The sequence below is a fragment of the Nilaparvata lugens genome, chromosome 10 (assembly GCF_014356525.2).
Source record: "Nilaparvata lugens isolate BPH chromosome 10, ASM1435652v1, whole genome shotgun sequence".
NCBI classification, from domain to species: domain Eukaryota; kingdom Metazoa; phylum Arthropoda; class Insecta; order Hemiptera; family Delphacidae; genus Nilaparvata; species Nilaparvata lugens.
In genome coordinates, this window is record NC_052513.1 from 40,321,846 (window position 1) to 40,348,172 (window position 26,327).

The 26,327-nt window shown below is 32.5% G+C and overlaps 3 protein-coding genes across 3 annotated transcripts; 2 read left to right on the forward strand and 1 right to left on the reverse strand.

Moving 5' to 3' along the window:
• Window positions 1-523: 523 nt before the first annotated feature.
• LOC111046870 (selenoprotein S) lies at window positions 524-5,028 on the forward strand. Its single transcript, XM_022332507.2, has 3 exons — window positions 524-744; window positions 1,464-1,607; window positions 3,162-5,028. The coding sequence occupies exons 1-3, from the start codon at window positions 672-674 to the stop codon at window positions 3,473-3,475; spliced, it is 531 nt and encodes a 176-aa protein (XP_022188199.2). The 5' UTR covers window positions 524-671; the 3' UTR covers window positions 3,476-5,028.
• Window positions 5,029-9,660: 4,632 nt separating this feature from the next.
• LOC111046867 (3-oxoacyl-[acyl-carrier-protein] synthase, mitochondrial) lies at window positions 9,661-11,380 on the reverse strand. Its single transcript, XM_022332505.2, has one exon. The coding sequence runs from the start codon at window positions 10,975-10,977 to the stop codon at window positions 9,706-9,708; it is 1,272 nt and encodes a 423-aa protein (XP_022188197.2). The 5' UTR covers window positions 10,978-11,380; the 3' UTR covers window positions 9,661-9,705.
• LOC111046863 (corrinoid adenosyltransferase) lies at window positions 11,348-20,295 on the forward strand. The gene is made up of 5 exons (XM_039436864.1): window positions 11,348-11,584; window positions 12,234-12,395; window positions 14,011-14,221; window positions 18,266-18,390; window positions 20,201-20,295. Exons 1-5 carry the CDS (start codon window positions 11,511-11,513, stop codon window positions 20,289-20,291), a joined length of 663 nt encoding a protein of 220 aa, XP_039292798.1. The 5' UTR covers window positions 11,348-11,510; the 3' UTR covers window positions 20,292-20,295.
• The last annotated feature ends 6,032 nt before the right edge of the window (window positions 20,296-26,327 follow it).

Here is a 26,327-nt window from a genome sequence, read left to right on the forward strand (position 1 = left end):
GAAAACCGAAGGCGTTTCATATTACTATGGCAGTGACATGCGTATTGAGCTTTCAACTCAATATTGGTTTTTCAAAATTTTATGATATAAATCAACATAAAATAATTGAAAACCTGGAATTTATTTGTTTAAAATCCTCAAGTCTCATATAAAAATCATTGAAGTCAAATTCAACCTACACCTTTGAACCAAATATAATAAAGATAAATCATCCACATTTATAACACAAAATACTCGAAAATCGATTTTTTTAATTGAATTAATATTGTTCAAGCATTATTTTGAAACAATCACAGATAATATTTCTGTAAAATGTCTTGAAGGTCAAGAAGGTTATGGTATATAAAGATACCATTTCAACCAATTACTTGATTATTATTGAGGAAAAAAGACTTTCCATTGTTGAAATTATCAAAAGAATTATTATTCTGCCCTTTAAACAAAAATGCAACGTTATAAAACAAAATTTTATGATTGACTCACAGCTGTTGACCAACCAATCGATTCTTTGAACGAACGAAATTTAGCCGGCTGTGGAAGTTTATTTTTGCCTTTCATGTCTTGACGTCTGCAATAACGATCTGTCAAATAAGTTGAAAATTTTAATATTAAACACAAGTTATTGATTTAAATTGTCATCTTTTGCTCTGGTATTTTGTATTAATAAGGTAATGGAAGAATACGAACATCCAGATACTTTGGAAGAAACTGCGCCCAAAATTCTAACTGATGGAATCGATACAGGTGAGGTTATGTTGCTTTTTATCCTTGTATTATTGCAAAATTTGAAACAGGTTTCCATAATTACCTGCCAAACTTGTCAATTTGTATTTCTATTAATTCAATTTTTGCTCACCTTATAATCTTTATTAAATACATGATTCATTCCTTACAGTCTTGAGAAGATATTCGTCAAGGATAACCCACTTCTATATTTCCTGCTAGAACTATTACAGGAAGTTATAAACCAGTTTTTTTTTTTTGAACATGAATCAACAAAATTTCAACATGAACTTGAATACTAATGAGTAGGATCGTGTTCATCTTCTTTAATATAAAAAATTGTTCATGAAGAAATAACATTATTTTGAAATAATCTGTGTACTGTATATTTATTCTTTCTTTTGTATTCGTTTATGAAAGTATTTCCATCAATAAGTTGTTTGTCAAGAAAAATAAATTTCAAAAATTAAATTGCCCTACTTTCCTCCCTGTGAAAAGTTTATTCGATTTGAAATCAAGCTTTTAATATTAAATTACAGTAGCCTACAAACATGAGATAACCTATAAGCAACTGAACTAAAGTGAAGTTTTTTACTAAATTGGAAAATATGTGTGTACTTGCTTCTCTTCTCATTGACATAATTTGAGGTCGATTTATATCTGTATGATATATTAGATCATGATTGTCATCTTATAAGTGATTTATTTATAAAATAAATATTTTAATTTATTTTTTCTAGGATTGGGCTTCCTCTCACAGTATGGCTGGTATCTGGCACTTGGTGTATTGACTCTAATCGCCTTTCGAACAAAGATTGAAAATGCACTTTATGATATTTATGAAGCCAGACAAAAACGACAGTATGAAGAAAAATGTAAAAAAGGTGAGAAAATTTAATCAATCTTTTTCAAAAATTCTATCTTGCATTCAAAAATGTGATAGCTAGTAATTGAAACAAATACAAGTATTGGCTTGGAAATTACAGCAAGATTTGCAAACAAATCTGAAAAAAAGGAAATTATATTTAAACTTTTTAAAAGTGGATGATAACCAAATTAGCCTTTTCTTGGCTTCAGAATTGGTTAGTGGGGTAGCCTAATAGGGTGAGTTGTTGATATGAACAAACATTCATGCTCTTGGTGAAATTCGGACCCAAGACTCTCCTGGTAGCAGCTTTTTAATTATTTATCAGAGTTTCATTGATAGGGTGAAGATGTAGCTGCATATCACAGGACAATCCATACATACTATTTAGCCTACTACAAGATACTTACTTGATAGGCCTACTTGAGGTCGTTGCAAAGGACTGTGGTTTCCAGATAGGCGGTGTCATTTCAGATAATAGTGAATAAAGTTTATATTTTTCTTTCAAAAAATAAACACCATACATTTGCAAGAAGCATGTTTAAAAGTTAGAATTATTATAAGAATAAAATTGTACTCAATTAAATATTGAATGGAAAAGACTAAGAAATTGTCAAAAAAACCACTGATTTATTGATAATTAGAAAGACCGGTTTCGGTTATTACACCATTGTCAATCTCTGATAAACTTACTTGTCAGTTAGTAATTAATAATTAGAAAGACCGGTTTCGGTTATTACACCATTGTCAATCTCTGATAAACTGTTGTCAGTTTATCAGAGATTGACAATGGTGTAATAACCGAAACCGGTCTTTCTAATTATCAATAAATCAGTGGTTTTTTGACAATTTCTTAGACTTTTCCATTCAATATGAATAATTACCACAATATCAACTTCTCAACTACACAAAAAGTGCAATTAAATATTGTTGTTCATGGATTTATAAAACAAAAATGCATTACCTATATCTCTCAATCTTTGTGGAGAACCTGATAAATTCAAGGATATCTGAAAACCACTATTTAATAGTATTTTAGAATCTGTTAGGGCCAGACCATACTAGGCAGTTTTTTTCAGGCGCCAAACCAATCAGCCAATCGGAGAGCTTCCTGACCTGCCGACTCTAAAAAAGTCTGAAAAACGCTTAATATGATCTGGCTCTTAGGCTCACACTAGACACTAGACAACGTTCTAAAAAGCTATTTTTTCTTTTGTAGGACTAAGGCTCAACTCACACTTACGCGACTCATGTCGAGAAGAGTCTCTTCTCGACGCAGCATGTGTTTTCAAATGGTGACGTCGCAGAGACTAGAATCGACTGGTCTGAGTGTCACCAATTGGAAACACATGCTGCGTCGAGAAGAGACTAGAGTCGCAGTCTCTTCTGGACTTGAGTCGCGTGAGTGTGAGTTGGGTCTAGTCCTCCAAAAAAATAACTCTTTAGAACGTTGTCAAGTGCCGGAGGAACGTAAGTGAATCTCAGTTCCTATCCAATGAGAACATATTTTAACATTTTCAATATGAAGATTTCAACTTATTTTAATTTCTATTTTATTTATTTGTTTTCTTAGATCCCGACTTCGCCAGACAACGACAGCAAGCCATCGAAGCAGCGCGAAAGAAAATGCAAGACGAACTAGACCGAAAAGCGAAAGAGGCCGCCGAAAAGCAGAAAGAAAGAGAGGAGAAGAAACGACAAGAGTTTCTGGATAGCACCAAGGATCAGGGAGGGAACAAACTGGGAAGTTCTGATGACAAAGGATCCTCCTCTTCCTCGAAGAAATTGGCAAACAAACCTGAGTACTTTCCTCTGATGGGGGGGTACTCTTCGGGGTACCGTGCCCCCCGCAGGAGCTGCTGTCCCAGTAGTGGGGGTTGCGGTTAATTTGCTAAACTATTGTCTCAAGTGATGTAGCGTTTCCAAGATGCTTATGGATAGTCTAGTTATTTTTCAACAATCTCAGAAATTTAAGGTGATGTGTTTCCAGGGTGTATTTGGATAGTCCAGTTTTATTTTATTGAATTTATTGTTAAAAACTTCAAATCAATTTCAAAAAAAGATAAAATATTGTACATTCAAATTGATTAGATAGGCTAGTTCACAGTACACCAAGAATAGGTACTATTCTATAATTAATATCCCAATAATGTTGTCAAAATCTTCAAAAAAGAGAGAATATTGAACATCCATATTGATTAGATGGGCTAGTTCACGGTCTACCTAGAATTGGAAGGCTACTATTCTATTTATTCTGATAAAACTTGAAAACAATTACAAAGAAGATGAAAATTGTGCATTCACATTGATTAGATAGGCTACTTGACGGTCTGCCTAGAATATTTACATTATTTTTCATTTTATGTATTCTTTTTTACAATGAAGCACAGATTGGGAGAAACTAAGAATACCTTATACTATTTCTCTCCCAAATTTAGGTAACATTGAAAGTCCTGATGAGGTTACGTCTTCTAGATTTCTACAAAATTTTCAGTCCAAAAATATTTATACAAAGCATTCTTTTGAATTTAGATGTTCCAAATACCAGAATAATAATAATTTATAACACTCAGTTATTTTTTAAAAATAGAGAATATTCACTAATACTATTCTAATAATGTTGAAAAATATTAATAATATTTAGTTTGATCAAATTAAAATAATGAAGGCGGATTCCCACATATGAGTATCAGTGAATTTGTTGAGACAGTGAGAATATTATTCCCATAAGTTTTAATGGGAACTATTCATACTATTCATACTTTCTCGACCGGGCTGAGTATGAATACTCTAATTAGAACTCCTGGGAATTATATTTTCACGGATATGTGAGAATCCGTCTGCAAAAGAGATGAGATTGCAAAAAAATGAACCGTCTGTCGAATATAAACTATCCACTAGACTAGTGGATTATGTCGAATAGAAACTATTTTATCAACTAGAATAGTGAATTATCTAGTTGATAAGCTACTCAGGTACACTATCTACTATCCTGTTTATTAGACTAGTGGATAGCTAGCCCTATACAACTATTATCCTTAATAATAGAACTAGAATATCTATGAGCATCTTGTAAACGTGGCATTCCTCTCAATTAAATACCTGGTTAAGGATGAGCTAATTCTAAAAGAATTGTAAAATTTGCAAGTTATTTGATTGCATTGTCATTTGAAACACCTTAAATTTGCAAGCAATTTAGATATTGCAGTTTCTAACTCATTTAATAAAAATAGTGCTAATAGTGCTAGTACTTTCTTATATTACTATAAACTAAAAAATAACAGCAATTTCAAATCTAAGAGTAACTATTGCAGTGTCGTAATTATTATTTGACAAATATTATTCCCAGAGCAATAAACAAAGCTAAAAAATTAGAATTTGATAAGTGTAATGACAAATTAAATTGCCCATTTAAATGCCTTTGTATTACAAATTGAAACAATTTATAATAAACTTGAAATTCCACTCACACTCTAACCAGCAAGGAATCAATAAACGAAGGAATTATTAATTCTTAAACAAGCAATCACAAATCAAATTTCAAAAATATTAACCAGGTTTATTTTATTATGGAACCATCATCAATCAATCCTTTCCAAAACATTTATTTGTGATCAGTATTTTAATTTTAATTCATGTTTCTCTTTTGTTACTCCCAAAACTATATCAAATGTGAGCTTATTCACAGAAATTTGCAAAAATACTATTTAGCGTGTTTGATTTGACCAATAATTGAATGACACATTCACGATTTTCAATGTTTTTTAATGTAATCTATTTTCTTTGTCCCAGCAATCGGCCATAAATTATTGTTATCCTTTGAATCTCTAGTTAAAAAACATTTTATTTTTATACCTGTTTACTTCTCTCTCTTGTTATAATTTTGTTACAATTGTGTATGTTCAAGAGTTTGAATAGTTTTTGCTGATTTGTAGTTTTGTTACAAATTTGTACATCCACTTATGTTCAAGAGTTTGAATAGTTTTTTCTGATTTGTAGTTTTGTTACAAATGTGTACATCCACTTATGTTCGAGAGTTTGAATAGTTTTTGCTGATTTATATTTTTCTATTCAAATATTTAATTGGTTTGTTGTTATATTATTCAAATTCCTTATGAGTGATTCTAGTAAACATTTTGTGAACAATTCGGATTTTGCACTATATAATGGAGACTATTCTAGAAATATGGAAATTGATATTGCAAATAAATTGTGTTTCATACAAGCTGTTCTTAAATATTGAAAATTGTATTTCATCTCATTATAGATATATAACTCATGATAATTCAATAGAATATTCCATTCTAGACAAGCTTCAATTAAGACTTTTTGAAAAGTTAGTTTGTAATAAATAATTATAAACTGTGTTATAGTGTTGCTGTATTTGAATCACTACTTGAAAATTACTACTATCTTTGACTATAGACAGAGATAGTCAAATCAAAGCGTCTTCTGTCTATAGCCAAAGCTACTATGCAGTATTCTTTGAAATTGTTTTAAATGGATGTGAATTGTAAGCAGGTGCTTAATAAATTTTCAACTTTTCGATTACCTTGTCATGTGTTTTTACTGAATCCTTTTCCATAGTCTAGAAGGCACAATTAAAACTTTTTTAGTTGTATATTTTTTGCTAATTAGTTGTACTTTTTAGTACTAATTAGTTGTTTAGTTGTACTTTTTTGCTAATATCATTCACTATCATGCACTTGTTCTCCATTAATTTAGCATAGGTCTTATAGCGAATGCACACAGCATCAGACAGACGTATGCGGATAGACGGAGGAAAAATTAAACGTCTGCATGCAGACGGCAGCAGGCTTACGCAGATAGACGGACGTTTGTGTGCGTTGCAACATTCGATCACCTGGGGGGAGATCTTTCCCTCTTCTGTTTGCATACGCCATTTATTCGCCATGCAATTTATGAAATAACCCTCTGAGACCCTCTATTGACAACTTATTCTATAAGAATAAATTCAGAACTGGCGCACATTTCCACAATTATAGAACAAGGCATAGGGGAGAGTTGCGAGATGATGCACACAGGACCACCATGTATGAGAGAGGAGTAAAGAGTGCTGGGATTCGACTGTACAATAAATCACCAGCTAATATAAGAGAAAATACAGGCCGTAAATTCAGAGTATTGATGAAGGAGCAGCTTTTGTGCATACTCAATAATTGATGAATTTGAAGCACATTACGAGATGAGTTAGGCTGCTCATTATTATTATGTACATATTTTTTTGTAATTTTGTTATCTAAAATAATTTAAATATGACTTGATTTGAATACATATCGACATTTCCAAATACCCCTTCCGTGGGTGGTAAATTGGACGAATAATAATAATAATAATTCTCTTATAAATTATTGAAAAATAGTCAGCAATTCTTGATTACTGTAGCCTGTTGATAATATTTTATTGACAAAATTCATTTTTTGCTTAAGTTACCATTATTATTTTAGAATTGCCAACAATTTTCAAACGTTATGCTGCATCCACACATCGGCCCAATGCGTTCAAATGACGACGAGCGCCAAAGTGTGGATGGGTGGTTTGACAGCGCTCGCCTTCATTGGCCTTCAATTGCCATTGCTCCAATTTTTGTCGAGTGAAGGCGAGCGTTGGCAAACTATTCCTCCACACTCTTGTCAAACAATGCGAGCTGTTTCCTATTATGTCGTCTACCATATACAGCGTGTCCCGCTAAGGTTGATTAGTCCCACTAAATTGTATGATTAATATTTTATAAAGGATTTAGGCTGTGTGCTACAGAAAACCACTTGATGCATGCTGTTTGTGAATTTTCTCTTTTTGAAGGTGTTCATTCCAGATATAAGCAGTTTTGAACACTTTTCAAATTTATACTCATTCGAAAGCTTATGAAATGGAGAAGTTTTTGAAATATTGAAACCACTATAATTACCCGGAGAAAAATCGGTTTGAATTTGAAGAATAGCATCATTTTTTCATGTTTAACCCTGATAAAAAACTACAAAATATCTAACAACAGATGAAATTAGATTAATCTTGTTTGAAATGTTTTTCTCTTTCCAACAATACCCTTGAAATTGAAATTTGACCAGTAGTTTTCGAGTTATTGAGTATTTAATGACCGGAAGTAGGCATATTCTGAAAATATCGAAAAATCTATAAGTCTCGAAAACTAAGGTCGATAGAAAAAAGTTTACTGAACATTTTTTATCAGAAATTTTGTGAAAAACTATGGTCAACGGCTGTTAATACCTTGGTGGGACATTCTGTATATACCCTACGAGTATATTGGCATTTTGAATGCTGCACTCTGTCTAGCGAGCACTTGCTATCGCCTTGACGAGGCACTGGTCACGTTGCAGTGTGTATGGCAAGACTAAAGCCAGGCGCACACTAGTTAGTCAATACAAGACAGGATCAGACACGTTTAGTCACAATACTTCACATAGTTGTTTATCGAGGCATGTCTATTTGCAATGACTAATCAGTGTGAGTTGCGCCATAAGCAACAATGTGAAGTATTGTGACTAAACGTGTCTGATCAAGTCTTCTCTTGACTAACCAGTGTAACCCAGCCTAAGGCTAGGCGCACAGCAGTTACTCAAGACAAGACAAGACACGTTTAGTCACAATACTTCACATAGTTGCTTATGACGCAACTCACACTGATTAGTCATTGCAAATAGACATGTGAAGTATTGTGACTAAACGTGACTAGTCTTGTCTTGACTAATCGGTGTACACCCAGCCTAACACGGCCAAGCTTACGAGCAACAACGTGTGGACTAGGCATTAGGTCTATTGCTATTTCAATGTCGGCTTAAATTTTTGATGATTTTTATATTTAGGCTATTAAATTTATTCGAATTGCCTCTAATGGATGGAGCAGGGAGGGAGAGTGCTGGGGCGGAGGAGAGTGAAGATGGTGGATGATGTAGAGGGAGAGGGAAAATACTGAATTGTTGAGAATAGCACGGGACAGAGAGGGATGGAAAAGGAGGAATCTTGTATGGACCTGCTCCAGTGCAGAACACTGATGATGATTATGAAATTCAGTTTCAATTCCAACTCTACAAATTTCTCATACCATTATTACTACAGAATCTCTCAACATTTTTTAATAATAAGTTTTGTCGAAAAATTAATTTTTATCATGCTTGGTATTATTAAATTAGGGACAAGGCACAAGAAGCGTTTTTCAGACAATTGACGTTTATTGTTATACTAGCTGGCCCGGCGAACTTCGTACCGCCAAATAGTTTAATGCATCTGATGACAAACTTCAGCTAGATGCACACCTGAGGAGGCGCAATGCGACATTTTATTTATATAGATAATTTTCCAACTAAAAAATGAATAATTTACTAAAAAACAATTAATACTGAACACCGAAGACAGCTTAATTATTCGAAACAAAGCAATGTCTTTGGAGCATGTAATTCTTTAACTTGAGACCGCACTGCTGGATGGTTATACACAGAACCGTCATTTTGTTTTTAGTCGGGGCGTTTAGAATAAAATACATGGGCGGTTATTGAGCAGCGCACACTCTTGTCTACTATCCACCGACGGCTGTTGTATGACGCAATGATTATAACAGCTGAATTATATTTCTATGTGTGGCCAGCTCACAAATCTTCTCCCATAGGGATTACATGTAAACTTTGAAGGACCGTGGGAAAGAGTCCTGAAGTCGGATTATAAATTTGATAGACCATAAACCTGGTTCTGAACATAACGAGCACAACTAAAAAAAATCATCAAATCCGATGCACACATAAAAAAGTTATCGAATGCCGAAATTTGAGGCTCTATTTTTATTTATTTAGATTTTAGAATTTTTATTGAATTGTTGATTATGTCTTGCATTTGTTAAAGTGTTCTGACAATAAATGAATCTTGAAGTCGGTAAGGAAAAAAGCTCTCCGATTGGTTGATTGGGTAGGCGTTCAGGAATCAGCTGATAATCAACCAATCAGAGAGCTTCTTGCTCTCCCAACTCGTCTCAAAAATCGCTTCGTGTGTCTTGGCCCTTGGAGAATAGTCAAAGATTTTTTTATTGAAAACTTAATTTCTTTTCATATCATCTTTTTATTACAAATTTTCTAAAGATACAAATTTTACCTGACAAAGTTCGACAAACACAGGCAAGCATTAGTCCCACCGAACCCGAAAGAATTCTTCAGAGCTATCCGTCTCTCCCAGTTCCAATCCTGTTTCTCATTGGCCACACAATTCAAATCCCTCCCTTCATCACAGACATTTTCCAAATTTATCGTCGGTGGAATTTCACCCGTTTCACAAGCCTTCACAGTGAATATGGCTTCCACGTTACCGGCAGCTCCTAACAAATGTCCATGAGCACCCTTGGTCGAAGAAACGGCAACATTTTTCACATGATCACCCATCACCGTTTTGATTGCTTTCAACTCTATTGCATCACCTAACGGGGTGGAGGTTGCATGTGCGTTAACGTAGGTGATGTCACTGGGTTGAAGATCTGCGTCTTTTAATGCTCGTTTCATTGCTAATATAGCCCCCCTGCCATCTTTACTGGGGGAAGTCATATGTGAACCATCCCCTGACAGTCCGTACCCCAAAACTTCCCCATAAATCCGTGCTTCCCTCTCCAGAGCATGTTCTAACTCTTCCAAAATCAACACTGCCGACCCCTCCCCCATAACAAACCCATCTCGTTGCTTATCAAACGGTCTAGAAGATTTTTTGGGAGTCTCATTGAACCCTGTACTGAGGGCCCGACACCTTGAAAACCCTGCTATGGACAGAGGGTTAATACAAGCGTCGGTCCCTCCACAAACCATAACTTTGGCGTAATCATTTTGTATGAACTTGAAAGCGTCCCCTATTGCGTGAGCCCCCGTTGCACAAGCGGTGGAAACAGCATGATTGGGCCCTCGTAGTCCGTATTTTATACTAATTAGACCGGCAGCCATGTTTGGAAGGATACGAGGAACAAAGTAAGGACTGACACGATTGTAACCTCGTTTTAAAGCGTCATTACTTTCACAAATATTCACCAAATCTACCATTCCCATACCAACACAAACACCAGTATCATCCTTATCAGTTTCACCCTCTGGTAACCATTTTGAGTCTTCTAAAGCTTGTTTAGCTGCTATTAAACTGTAAACACTAGCTGGAGCAATGTTGCGAAGTTCACTTTCCTTAAAATGTTCTAAAATATTTAAACAACCATCTTCAGTTCCTTTAGGGATAGTTGCAGCAACTTGGCATGGTAAATTAGAATATTCATCTCCAGTTAGTCTAGAAATACCATTACCTCCAGTAATAATAGTATTCCAAGCAGTTCTGACTGTACAGCCTACCGGCGAAACTAACCCTAACCCTGTTATCACAACTCTTTTACGCATTTTTCAACAATGATAGTTCCGTATTTGGCCAAAACAATTTTCTACAATTAAAATAAATGGTAGGAAATGGATAAAACGTTTTATAATTGTACTATATTGGATTGTCTAGTTTATAAAATCAATTTATTGAAAGCTAAAGAAAATGAAGTTGATAGTCACTTCCTTGTAAACATCACATCTTACTTACTTTCATTTCACTTCCACAAATATTATTGCAACTGCATAATTAGTAATACTCAAAATTCACTATGTGTATTCAATAATAGTCTACAAATAATTACTTAACAATTACTAACTGATAAAAGATAATGATTGTAACAGACAAACGACCTTCGACTTGTTGTACTCAAGATAGGTTTAGGTTATGTTTATTTTCGTTTGAGTTGTGAAACCATAGCAGACTAAACTTCATTGATCAGCTGACCGAGCAGTGGCGTAGATTTTGAATTCGTTATCAGTAGTGATAAGAAACAAACCAATTTTTTAGCATTTTGCATCATTGCGAATTGTTATTTTGATTGAAGAAAACAGTTATGAGGCTTGTACGTCTAGTGAAAACGTTGAGATTGACGGGAATTGAAGCTAATAATTTATTTTCCAGAGCTAGGTAAGTTTTCATTACACAGAATTATATATAAACATTCATTATTTTGCAGTATTTTCGTATATTAAACTTGTATCATAATTTAAAGACAATCTTCTACAGTGATAGAATATTTTTGGTACAATGTTGAATTATTCTACTATTTACAAAAAGTAATTATAAACTAAATTAATGCGATTATCAGGAGTCAGCACTACACAAGCTTTGCATTTGTAGGGCTTTCAATTCTCTAAGAACTCTATCCACCACATGTACCGTATAACATAGCCTACTAGACTATTTCCAAATTGGATTAGCCTATTTTTACAAGGGAACTTTAAGTAGAGTCGAGGTTTACTGCACAGCTTTGTAAAATTTCAATGAATCTCAGCATATAATAATATATATTAGGTAGTACAGTACCGTAGGTACTAATGTACCTACTATGTACTAATATATAAAAATAACATTCTAGAAATAATTATTGAATCCTCTTTAGTTTTATATTATTATTGATATTATATATTTATCCTCATGTACAATAAAATTCACATAATTTGCCGACAACTATATATTATTCCTCTATAATTCTGCAATCAGAATATTGTATGATTTCTATTTCTTTGGGGACGATTTTCATTTTTCCATAATTTTTTGGTCTAATATTTTCCAGCTCCTCTGAAAAATGTATAGAGAACTGCCAGGAATCTCTATACTATTCAAGGAAAGGTGATTCAGGAAATACTACTCTGATAAATAGTGAGAAAGAACTGCCTAAAGATGATAAAATATTTGAAGCCATTGGAGCTACTGATGAGCTTTCATCTCATTTGGGGTAAGTTAAATGAGTTTCAGTAAAAATTATAACTTTATAATATTTATGCTGATCAATATAAAGTTGATGAGAAATAGAAAAATGCTTTGAATTAAGTTTCATTTATATTATACTGGAGTATAATTTATCATTGAGTGACAGAAAACTTGAAATATTGAGTTCACTTTCAAATCCAACTTTGATAAACTTCTCCAAATTTTAATAGGCCCAAAATCACAAGTATTTATCATGTGAATCTATATTTTGATCTTGATCTAGATGATATGGTTTATGTTATGTATGGATCAACAATCTGATCTACTCTCCATAGTTGATTTTGGGTAATGATTGTGGATTATTAATTCAATAATAAGATTACAGTATTTTCAATAACAACTTGTGACTCAACCATCTATTGAGATAAGCATTTTCTTGATTGTATGTTTCATTATCATTCTTTAAGTAGTTCATTTTTTATTATTATAATTACCATTGATTAACCAGTATACATATATTGTTATTACTAATACAAACACAAATTATATCAATTTATAGAAAAATACACATTTTAAGAAGTGGATCCATAACTTTAGAATCAATCTTAACGTGAAATTCTGATGATCTGCTTCAAAATTAAGAATTTACAAATCCAACATAATCATTTTTAATTTTGATAGAAAATAAATTTTTTACATAAACACAACTAGTTTGGAGCACTCTGCCATTTTCAAGTGTCAAAATGAATTATTAGTTTTCAGTAAAATTATCTTATTATTTTATAGATTAATACTACCTTTCATACCAGGACCTTATGGCTGTTCGGTACACCTTTTTATTTTTATTTAAATTGGATAATCTTTTTCAATATAATTGTTAAGATCATTATAAGAGTAAGAAAAGTGGCAACTGAACTTTTCAAGTGGTTGTTGAAGTGCTAACTATCCAGATTCCGTTTTCTTTCTAGATCATAAACGGTTTTGACTATATTATTAGAACTTCTCTTAAAAAATTATCTTTCCAAACTAAAACATTTTATTCCCCATATCTTTCATAAATAAAAAAGTAGCATTTTTTGTAAATTCGATAACTTGTTTATTTTGGAATTAATCGCGAAAAAACGAATATTAGAACAAAGCCAATGATATACTGAATGTATTAAAAAACTATAATGGAAAATTCGAAACCGTTTATGATCTGGAAAGAAAACGGAGTTTAGCACTTCAACAACCCATAACTCGCTTATTAGACCACTTAAAAATTTCAGTTGCAACTTTTTCTCACTCTTATAATTATCTTAACAATTATATTGAAAAAGATTATCCAATTTAACAAATAATTTCATAGTTTGTATATTGTTATTCTTGAGTTGAAATTATTGTAATGATGATGTTATGATCAATTATATATTATTACTGGATTGTATTTCATGGGTGCAATTATTAAGTTTCCATTATTCAAGCTTTTGAATAATTTTTCTAGTTGATTAATTCCGCTATTTTCAGTTTTAAAACCCCCATCCTACCCAATATTGATTTTTTTATTATCCATGATCTATTCACGTAAATAATTCATACTTGAGTTATACGTTGATTTTTTCTCATTTTCGTAATTATATGAAGTATTTTCTATTGTACAGGTTTGCCAAAGAATACGGAGGTCAGCAGATTTATGGAGCGAAGCTGCGCAGAATCCAAATTATGCTGGTTGACATAGTTTCAGCAATACATAACTGTCATGCCACCGACTCGGACCAGCTGAAATTCTCTTCACAAAACACCAAAGAGCTAGAAGAGTGGATAGATGAGTACTCAAGTCAATTGACACCTTTCGAGCCAAATATTTTACCGGTAAGATGCTAATTCGAAAACGGGTTTAGTTGAATGACGTCTTACTAAAGTCTTGGTTTGAGTCAATACGGTACCTAGTTCAAATAAATAATAGATTATTTCTATTTATTATCCTATTATCAGGTTTTGCGAGATTTTCATCCCTGTCATAGCTTTGGATTATCTTAAAGATGTGCTTTCTTGATCTATTCCAAACTGCGATATATTAACACACTATTTTGATGTTTAAAACAACGATATGCAGTCATTTATCTGCATAAATAAATTACTTCATGTCTCTGTTCAAACGTCAATTTATTTATTTATAAACGTATTTATTTAAATAGGTCCATAAAAGGGATCACTAAAGTGAAGCCCACCGGTACACGACAAAAATGTAAAACAAAAACAACTGCCCAGAGGCAGAAATCAAATAAGAAAATAGGGACTCACTACACTGCTCTCCAACATACATGCATAAAATAGTCTGGGACTATTTTAAGGCTGTGCAAAGGCTAAAAATAAACTTTCTACTCGTGATATTTTTCAAAGTTTTTCGATTTGTATATCATCAAGCTATCAGAATGAAAAAGTTTTCTCAGGAAAACATTTTTTTTCCGATCATTACTTTTGTAGATATATGAGCGCCTGAAGTTTGAATTTTTGGGACAGAACGTTTCAAATTCGGTAAGATATAAATCCATGAGATTTAGAGGATGGATTCTTCATGGTATTGTTGATCTAGTAAAACAAAAATTTTCTGAAAATATCAATTTTTGAAAAAGTTATTCAATTAAACAAAAATAACTCAACTAAAAGTTATTTCTGGTTATTTTTAGTAAATTGAATAACTTTTTCAAAAATTGATATTTTCAGAAACTTTTTGTTTTACTAGATCAACAATACCATGAAGACTATTCTCCAAATCTCATGGATTTATCTCTTACCGAATTTGAAATGTTGTCCCAAAAATTTAAACTTTAGGCGCTCATATCTCAAAAAGTAATGATCAGAAAAAAAATGTTTTCCCGAGAAAACTTTTTCATTTTGATAGCTTGATGATATACAAATCAAAAAACTTTGAAAAATATCACGAGTAGAAAGTTTATTTTTAGCCTTTTCACAGCCTTGAATGTTTATAGAGAGTCCTATATAAGTTGGAGAATCACTAAATTGTTTTAGCTGAATCACTACCCTAGATCAAAGGTAAACTTGATTTTAAGGTAAGATTAAAGTTTTCTGGTTTATTTATCCGAGATAATCAAGGTAAACTTGATTATCCTTTCACATTTATTTACTAGTAGTTCTGTGAACAGTAGACCTCACGCAGTATTCTCATCCAAAAGTACCTGATTGAAACTATAGGCCTTATGGCGGAATACAGCAATAGACTAGACTGGCTTGTCCACACATCTGTGTAATCACTTGTCAGCTGATTTATGACGAATAATTCTATAGTCTGATTTTTACTCTTATATTGGCGTATGAAGGAGGCTCCTTTTTCCTTTTATATTATCCTTGAAATGCAACATTTCCAAAAACCTTGTATATACGTCGACGCGCAATTAAAAAAGGAACATACCTGTCAAATTTCATGAAAGTCTATTACCGCGTTTCGCCGTAAATGCGCAACATATAAACATATTATCATTTAAACATTCAAACATTCAAACATTCAAACATTAAGAGAAATGCCAAACCGTCGACTTGAATCTTAGACCTCACTTCGCTCGGTCAATAAATCCTGTTTTCAAATCCCTATTATCCTAAAATCCTCCCTCTGATAAATTAATAATGGATTTGATAAATTTAAACGAAAGCTATTCACTTGTAATATTACATTTTTAATTATGAATGAATGTTACCACCAAGCTATTGATATTAGATGTTTTCCTGTTGTCTAAACATATATTTAATTAGAAATCATGTTTTGTTAGAAAATGCGGGAACTAATAGAATTCTACTGATTTTACAAGTAATTAAAGTACAGTATTGTGAAATACCATATTTTAAGACATTGATTTTAATACAATAATAGCAACGAGGGAACAAAACACAGTGGAAACCGCCTATGGGAACCAGGATGTACTTAATTGGAATACTCACTTTTAATAATCTATGAAGCTAATGCCAACTGGAAGTTAGAATTCACTTCTGATTCAATAAACTAGTAGTTCTGTGAACTGTAGACCTCACGCAGTATTTCATCCACAAGTACCTGATTGAAACTATAGACCTTTTGGAAATACAGCAATAGACTGGCTTCTCCACACATCTGTGTAATCACTTGTCAGCTGATTTATGATGAATAATTCTATAGTCTGATTTTTACTCCAATATTGGCGTATGAAGGAGGCTCCTTTTTCCTTTTATATTATCCTTGAAATGCAAAATTTCCAAAAACCTTGTATATACGTCGACACGCAATTAAAAAAGGAACATACCTGTAAAATTTCATGAAAATCTATTACCGCGTTTCGCCGTAAATGCGCAACATATAAACATTTAAACATTCAAACATCTTTAAGCATTAAAGCATTAAGAGAAATGCCAAACCGACGACTTGAATCTTAGACCTCACTTCGCTCGGTCAATAATGTTGTAGAGTTTTCTATAATATAATAAAGGAAATAATTATTATCGACGTATACACGTACGGGATAGGAAATTGACGAATGACGCATCATCACTTCTGAACTGATTGACTTGAAATTTTGCATATAGATTTTTAATTTATTTACTGAGGATGGTTATAGGCCTGTTTTAAATTCTTCAAGATTTCAGTACGTCAAGTTTTCAATCTGTCCAGTTTCTAATTCGATCCTTGCGGAGCAGCTGCTAGTATTTATAGTGAGTTGTGTTTTTTCTGGCTCTAAATTAAAAGGTGGTTTTTGTGCCAGTTTTGCTGTTCCTAATTCGGAACTAGGAAATATCTATATATATAAAAGCGAAATGGCACTCACTCACTGACTGACTCACTCACTCACTCACTCACTCGCATAACTAAAAATCTACCGGACCAAAAATGTTCAAATTTGGTAGGTATGTTCAGTTGGCCCTTTAGAGGCGCACTAAGAAATCTTTTGGCAATATTTTAACTCTAAGGGTTGTTTTTAAGGGTTCAAAGTTCGTCTTTTAGCATGTATATTCTTCTTCTCCCAATCTCTTAATTATAATTGAAATTTCCATATCACATATTACTATAGAACTATAATCTAGATAGAGTACCTCTTCGAAACAGTTGTTAACTGGCAACTAAATTAATAATTTTTGTCAGGTTGGCATTAAGTTGAGTTGACTTTGTTAGGTTGGCACCAAGTTGAAGATTTAAATGCATTTATCGCGAAAAAATTGATTGAGCACTGCTACTTCAATCCTGGGAATATTATAATGCTAGCAGTCAGGCTCGCTTCGCTCGCCATATTCGTTTAGCCAGACGTTTAGTCTGGATCCCCGACTGGATTGTCCTAACATAATGATAAAAATGCTCAAATAATGAAAAATGCAGGCGAGCCTGCTGATCTCATTCTTGGACAATCCAGTCGGGGTCCAGGGGGCGGAGCCCCCTGACTAGACAGATATGGCGAGCGAAGCGAGCCTGACGGCTAGTACTAATATAAATATAAATATAATCAGCTGTGCTGAATAGTGAGTTGTGTTTTTTCTGGCTTTATTCTTTATTCTGTTTTCAAACGTCAAAATTTAAAATCTTAGTTTTCGTTGTTTTTGAGTGAAAATGGACTAAATTTTAGTAAAGTGAAATCATAACCCTATTTTGGACTTTTAAAATGTTATCTAAATTTGGGAGAGAAATAGTACAAGGAGTATCCTTAGTTTTTCTCTCCCAATCAGTGTTTCTCTGTAAAAAATATAAATAAATAAATTTGAATGAATTGGAAGATTTTTTGCACAACACGGTTCATAAGATGGAGAGTTGAGACATTGGAAATATTGATAGAATTGAAAAACTTTGATGTTTTAAAATAAACAACACTTGAAATAAGATCCATACTTGATTTTTACAAATAATTTTTTATTCATTTTTCAATATGTTTGCAATTTCAGGGTGGAGGTCTAGCATCGTCGTCTCTTCACATAGCTAGAGCGGTTTGTCGTAGAGCTGAACGCTCTATTATTCCTCTAGTAAGAGAGGGCAATCTCGACCGAGAAATATTGGCCTATTTGAATAGGTAAGCTTTGACCAAAATATTATTGTTACAAAATATTCCAACTCTCCCATATAATAGGATATTTATTGAAATATCGACCAAAATTGTTACTAAATATTTAAATTTTAACATATACTAGTAGGTTATTTATTAAAATATTTCTGTAAATTTTATTAGAAGTGAAACTTAATTCATGGTCTTCATATTAATAAATTACCTAAAATGAAGCTGGATCTGCATACAATGGTAACAGTGAACAGTGAAAATATAATTACCATGTGTTATAATTGGACTATTCCCATACAGCCCGGCCGAGTGAGTATGAATAGTCCTATTTAAACTTATGGAAATTATATTTTCACTGTCACTATGTTGTGTTCGAATGCAGCTTAACACTGTACTATAATAGTATGGATGATATAAAATATATAAATTATAAAATATGATTATTCATTCATTCATTCATACATACAATAAGTAAATCATCAAAATGATAGGGAGAGGAAAAATAAGGTAACCTTGTGCTATTCCTCTCCCAAAATTAGATAGGATTATACATAGTCCAAAATAGGTTAAGTCTTGTAGTTCTTCACTTCACAAAATTTTCAGTCCTCAAATATGTTTACAAAGTAGATTTTTAAATTGAAACGCTTCAAAACCAAAAATAGAACAAATATTTCACGTTATCATAACTTAAATAGGAAAGATTCACTCATTATTATTGAAATACGTTAGGAGAAAAAGTCTAAATATTTCAATTCTTCTTTTGTAGGCAGTCATTGAAACTTTGTACCAGTTTTTAAAATCATAGTAAAGCTTCAGTGATTTATATTTATACTTGGACTGCATGTTGTGATATTTGTGATTGAAAATAATTGTTTTTGTTGTCGAAGCCAAATTCATTTTATCATTCAAACAGAGAAGACAGTATATTTTTTTTATTATATAAAGAGCTTTCATAGCATCAATATCATATTCAACAAATCTATTTGAAATGTCTAGATTTTAGATGGTAGAAATTAATATTTGTTCTATTTATCAATAGTACCATGAAGAAAAGATAGCATTAGAAGTATAAGGTGTTTATGCTCCAAATTTCACTGTTAACTCGAGCCTATAGTCCTATAGTGAGGTCCACGTTATAATGACAGTGGATAAAGATAAAAGAGCAACGTTGCCGATTCTCTGCCTCAATTAATTATATTTCTACATTGTCAAAAACAGATTTGGCATCGTTGCGGAGCTAGAAAAGGATAGTGCTACCTGCTTTTCGAATGATAGACAAGGATAGCAACACAATAATGTTAATCAAATACTGTCATATTATAACGTAGACCTCACTATAGTAGTTGTTTTTGGTGAAGCTATGCGACGCTGGTAGTCTCTCATACTGAACCGTTCTTATACTCTTATACTCTCATCCGGCCGAAACAGTAGTAATATACAGTGATCGGCTTGAGCTGACAAAAATAAGCTTAAAATTCAAAACATAAACGACTTATACCATGAGATAAAAAGATTGCATAATAAAAGATTGCATAAAGAAGATATCTTCTATCTTCTTCATGCAATCTTTTATTTATGTTAATACTCACTGTTAGTACCTATTTAAGATTTTCTTATCTTGTCAGTGCCATAATAAGTCTATCATGTAATAATCTATGGAAATATTTTCAAAGATATTTCTGAGAGTTTAGTCTATAAGTCCAGTTTTAAACTACTACTATTTCTACTTACTACTTCTAATTCTATTTACTTTTACTTTGTAAACTTTACATAAATTCTTCAATTATAAAATTTATAAACTTACTTGAATTTTGTTTTGTTATAGATTGTCAGATTTCCTCTTCACAATTTCGAGAGTCGCCTGTAAAACGGATGAAAGGAGTGAGCATGTATATTCTTCAAATATGAAAAAATGAATAACAAAATTGATTATGTTACTATAAACAAGAATATGAATCATTCACTACAAGCTGCATATTGCTTATTAGTATTAAGACTGGAAGAAGCAGAACATAGCTATTTGTTATTTATATGATTTATTATTTAATTTTCGATTTAATAAATGCATTTTTAAGATACATTTTCAATAGAAAATATTTATGATAATGATTATGTAATGGACAATAAAAAATGTTATTACTGTATCTTAAAAGAAATTAATTATTGTAATCAATTGAGCAGTAATTAAGCTTGCTATTCAGTTGATTTCAAATGATATTTTGTTATTTGACAGTTACATATTATAAGTATTTGTGTAATAAGTAAGGTACGTTTTAATAGATGTTACATTACAACTGATAAATCAATTAAATATTAAGTCTATTCAATTAAAAAAACCATAAATTTCAGTTATAACACTTTTATTCATTCTTTATTGATTTATACAATAAACACATCAAAATTATGAGACAATACAGCTAAGAGCTAACATTTGGTTTCAACAATTTAACCAATCTTATCTAATATGTGAATATTGATAAAGATAATTCAATTGGCTGGCAATTATAATTTAAGTTTATTTTGTTATTGAAAGTAGAAATTCCTAACTTTGTTTGTCATTTGACACTATGTGAATATTGATAAAGATAATTCAATTGGCTGGCAATTATAATTTAAGTTTATTTTGTTATTGAGAGTAGAAATTCCTAACTTTGTTTGTCATTTGACACTTGAGCTTTGATTTTATTAATAAAACGGTTTTGTTCATCATACATTATTGTTCATTGTAAATGACTGTATTTTATTTTCTAATAAATAAGTTATAATAAAGAATTTCCATTTTATCCAAACATCCAAATTCTTAGAAACAATTATCATTTCTGTATCTACTCCATGATGAAATACATACGGTATTTATTTACCCACGATATAAATACTATACAAGATTAATACGGCTGCTCATTAATTTTAGATTTAGTTCACCAGAGATTGATAATGGTGTAACAACCGAAACCGGTATCCCGATTTTTTAGTTAATCCGTGGTTGTACAATATTTAATATTTTTATTTAGTATGGATACCACAATATCACCTTCACAACTGCAAAGTATAGTTGGAAAGAAAATAGATAGGATACATTATAAGAAATAATATATTATTGATGACTATATGAATATTTGGCTATAGTAAATAAAAATACTAAGAGTTTTTTTAGTGTAGTATTTTTATAAGACTGTATATTTTTAAGACTTTAGTCTAAGTATTTTTATTCAATATGGATAATTACCACAATATCAACTTCTCAACTACAAAAAAAATATCAGGCTATAATATGCTCACTATTTTTAGAATGAAAAACAGCATCAACTCTGGAGTGAAATACGGTACATGCCAAAAAATATGATACAGAAACTTAGTGAACTATAATATCCACAAAGCAATACATTGATTTCATGTAAGGTGGTTATTCTCCCATTCGCTCTACCCTGAAACTTATTACCTTTGTCGTTAGTCATAAACTTATGCTTAGTCTATTATATAAACTGAAATACCTTGTCTATCATTCGACAATAAAGCAGATAGCACTATCCTTTTCCAACTCCGCAACGTTGCCAGATTGTTTTTCAACAATGTAGTAAATAATTAACTAAATATTCAAACCTCAATAATATGAAAATTGATTATTCAACCATTGAGAAATATATTAGCTATATATCTTAAATATATCTAGCTCCGCAAAGTTGCCAGATTGTTTTTCAACAATGTAGAAAATAATTAACTAAATATTCAAACCTCAATATTATGAAAATTGATTATTCAATCATTGAGAAATATTTTTCTTGACGAATCAAATACCTATAATTGATTATTTTGAACATGAATGAACAGTTAATATTACATCAGATATACTGGTATCAGCTACTACCTCTATAGAAGGTAGTAGCACAGAATACAAATATATATTACTAGCCGTCAGGCTCGCTTCGCTCGCCATATCCGTCTAGCCAGGGGGCTCCGCCCCCTGGACCCCCGACTGGATCGTCCAAGAATGAGATCAGCAGGCTCGCTTCGCTCGCCTGCATTTTTCGTTTGTCCATTTTTATCATATGTTAGGACGATCCAGTCGGGGGTCCATACTTAACGTCTGGCTAAACGGATATGGCGAGCGAAGCGAGCCTCACTGCTAGTAATATAACATTCCAGGATTGAAGTAGCAGTGCCCAATCAATTTTTCCGCGATAATGCATTTAAATCTTCAACTTGGTGCCAAGCTAACAAAGTCAACTCAACTTAATGCCAACTGACAAAATTATTAATTTAGTTGCCAGTTAACAACTGTTTCGAAGAGGTACTCCATCTAGATTATAGTTCTATAGTAACATATGATATGGAAATTTCAATTATAATTAAGAGATTGGGAGAAGAATATACATGCTAAAAGACAAACTTTAAACCCTTAGAGTTAAAATATTGCCAAAAGATTTCTTAGTGCGCCTCTAAAGGGCCAACTGAACATATCTACCAAATTTGAACGTTTTGGTCCGGTAGATTTTTAGTTCTGCGAGTGAGTGAGTGAGTGAGTGAGTGAGCCAGTCAGTCAGTCAGTCAGTGAGTGAGTTCCATTTCGCTTTTATATATATATATATATATATATATATAAAAAAATAATGCTATACTTGTATTCTGTGGTAGTAGCAAGGCAGAGAATTGGCAACACTGCTCTCCTATCTTTCTCCACTGCCTAATAACGTGAACCTATTCTGTAGTCTTTGGTGTAAATTGAGTCAGATACAATGAAAATATTCCTACAAAGAAAGGACCCAGTATATTACAGCAACAATGGCTTGGACAGTGTATGTAATAATTATTATTGTTACAGAATTTTACAAATCACACCTCGTTATTATAGCTGAGTAATGATAATTTGTTAACTCCTCGACAATTCTCCCTCTCACTCATTTCAGAGCATTTGTATTCAAGTCTCGATTGTCTCTCTCTTTCTCTTGCGTTCATTATTCTAGAAAGGTGAAAGGACTTGCAGGCTTTCCTTTTGACGAGAGCCAAGACTTTGGCGTCTTCAATGGTCTCTCTTTTTTCTTCCTTCTCTATCTTCTCTCCTTCTCTATATTCTTTCCTTCACTATCCTCTTTCTTTCTCTATAATGTTTCCTTCTCTATCCTCTTCCTTTCTCTATCCTTTTTTCCTTCTCTATCAACTTTCCTTCAAATCTGTATGATCCTTTGCCAACACTTTGATTGTTCAAGATGTTTCAGAGAAACGAGAAATTTTAAAAGTTGAATAATTTCAAGAAAAACAAATCTTCAAACGAAGTTTTTCATATCATTCAATAGTAAAAATAATGCCATTTTAGAATGAATAATACCGTAACATTTATTTTTTACTTTCCTTGCCCTATTACCATAGGTAAGGAAAGTATTGCTTTCCAAAAAAATTAAGGTACTCCAATTTCTAAATTTCTATACGTTTCAAGGTCCCCTGAGTCCAAAAAAGTGGTTTTTGGGTTTTGGTCTGTATGTGTGTGTGTGTGTGTATGAGTGTATGTGCGTCTGTGTACACGATATCTCATCTCCCAGTTAACGGAATGACTTGAAATTTGGAACGTAAGGTCCTTACACTATAAGGATCCGACACGAACAATTTCGATCAAATGCAATTCAAGATGGCGGCTGAAATGGCAAAAATGTTCTCAAAAACAGGGTTTGTCGCGATTTTCTCAAAAACGGCTCCAACGATTTTGATTAAATTTATACCTAAAATAGTTATTGATAAGCTCTATCAACTGCCACAAGTCCCATATCTGTAAAAATTTCAGGAGCTCCGCCCCATCAATGCAGATAGATTCTCAATTATCAAGCTTCAGATACAATTTAAACAAAAAAATTCAAGTGGAAAAGATTAAGCATGAAAATCTCTAAAATTAATTTCCGGTAACATTTTCACCTAAAATATTGAAAATAAGCTCGAAATTCGAGAAAATGTGATTATTAAATTGCAAACTGTTGGCAAGTGTTGGTTCTATTAAATCATTCACTACGAAGAGATAGCGGACCTCGTGTGTCTCCAGCGTTATTGTCCTGTCACAAGCTGGCTCAGATCTTTGTTTATAAGTAGACTTGAGATGCGCGGGAACACTAGCGTCAGGTGATCAATTTTCATAACGGCAAGGAAAGTTGTGTGAGTACGCCACACCAGATTTTTGAAGATGACATCTTGCAGGTATGTTCCTTTTCTACTCAAACAATCCTGTAGTCTCTTCATCACATTGTCCATGGTTTGACGTAACATTGAAACTGGAATTTGAAATCGCTTCTCGAATCTTGGCTTTCAATTGTTCCGTTGTTGCAGAATTGAAAGCCAAGATTCGAGAAGCGATCTCAAAAATTTCAGTTGTAATGTTACGTCAAACCATGGAAAATGTAATGGAGAGACTACAGGAATGTTTGCGTAGAAAAGGAACAAACCTGCAAGATGTCATCTTCAAAAAATAAATGTTACGGTATTATTTATTCTAAAATGGCATTATTTTTACTATTGAATGATATGAAAAACTTCATTTATAGATTTGTTTTACTTGAAATTATTCAACTTTCAAATTTCCCATTTCTCTGGAACACTCTGTACTTTATTGTTGTACATTTTGATTGTATTTGATTCTAATTTCTTGACTTTCAAGTCTTTCTTAAATATTTCTTCCACACATTCTCTTCATTTTATTCTCCTTCACTCAACTATGTCTCCATCCTTCGCAAACTTATCTCTATCTCTCCTCATTTTTCTCAACCTTCCATTCTTATTGAATGAAAAAAGACTAAGAAATTGTCAAAAAACCACTGATTTATTGATAATTTGAAAGACCGGTTTCGGTTATTACACCATTGTCAATCTCTGATAAACTTAGTAATTACCACAATATCAACTTCTCAACTACACAAAAAGTTCCATTCTCATTCTTCTTCTCCCTCTTATCATCTTCTCCTTCTCTCCACTTCTCTATCCTTTGTATATATCGGTTCTTCCTTCCAGCTGCTTATTGTATCCTTCCTAGTATTATTGTTCCTGTTTCTAAATTAACATTTTTTATTCTCCATTTAGCTAATTATTATTTTGCTTTCTTCTTCCTTCGTCTACATTGTTCATCATGACCAATAATTTGATCTCCTTTTTTGATCTTATCCTCCCAGAAATAACAGTAATAATAATCTCACCACAAACACTTTCTTCTTTATTTGTTATTCCACTCACTTATTTTCTTGCTTATAATTCCTGCCTTCAAGGTTTTTCTTCTTCTTCTTCTTCTTCTTCTTCTTCTTCTCCTTCTCCTTTTCGTCCTACTCCTCCTTGTCCTCCTTGTCCTCCTTCTCCTCCTTTTCCTACTACTCATTCTCCTCCTTCTTCTTGTACGTCTTCGTCTCCTTCTTTTTTCTTTTTTTCTTATTCTTCTACTTCTTCTCTTCTCTTCATGTCCTCTTATTTTTCTTCTCCTTTTTCGTCTTCGTCTTCGTCTTCTTAATTTCTTCTCTTCTTCCTCTTTTTCTTCTTCCGTCTTCTTATTCTTCCTCTTTTTCTTTTTCCGTCTTCTTCTTCTTGTTCTTGTTCTTCTTCTTCTTCTTCTTCTTCTACTTCTCCTGTACTTCAGTATGTTCAGTATTATGAATGTATTGTGGAATAAATTGATAATAATTTTTTTTTTACCTGAAATCATGAACTTCTTTCACTTCTTCACATCTTATTTCTTGATTGTTTACATTCAACATGAAATTTTTAACAAAGAGAGAGAAAGAGGGAAAAAATTAGAGAGAGCGAGATAGATAGAGTAGGAGAGAGTGAGAGAGAAAGAGCTAGTGAGTGAGAGAGAGAGCGCGATAGGTAGAGTGGGAGAGAGAGAATGAGTGAGTGAGAGACCCTTCCAGGTCACCAATCCAACTATAAATGCGCGACCACCTCTGCAATCAGGTTTCATTTCACGTCGTAGTCTTCAGTGACTCTCATCT

Coding starts and splice junctions, on each gene's coding strand:
- LOC111046863 (XM_039436864.1), top strand. CDS start 11,511: ATGAGGCTTGTACGTCTAGTGAAAACGTTGAGATTGACGGGAATTGAA. Junction 14,222..18,265: donor TCGAGCCAAATATTTTACCG/GTAAGATGCTAA, acceptor TTGCAATTTCAG/GGTGGAGGTCTAGCATCGTC. Junction 18,391..20,200: donor ATATTGGCCTATTTGAATAG/GTAAGCTTTGAC, acceptor GTTTTGTTATAG/ATTGTCAGATTTCCTCTTCA.
- LOC111046870 (XM_022332507.2), top strand. CDS start 672: ATGGAAGAATACGAACATCCAGATACTTTGGAAGAAACTGCGCCCAAA. Junction 745..1,463: donor AACTGATGGAATCGATACAG/GTGAGGTTATGT, acceptor TATTTTTTCTAG/GATTGGGCTTCCTCTCACAG. Junction 1,608..3,161: donor TGAAGAAAAATGTAAAAAAG/GTGAGAAAATTT, acceptor TTGTTTTCTTAG/ATCCCGACTTCGCCAGACAA.
- LOC111046867 (XM_022332505.2), bottom strand. CDS start 10,977: ATGCGTAAAAGAGTTGTGATAACAGGGTTAGGGTTAGTTTCGCCGGTA.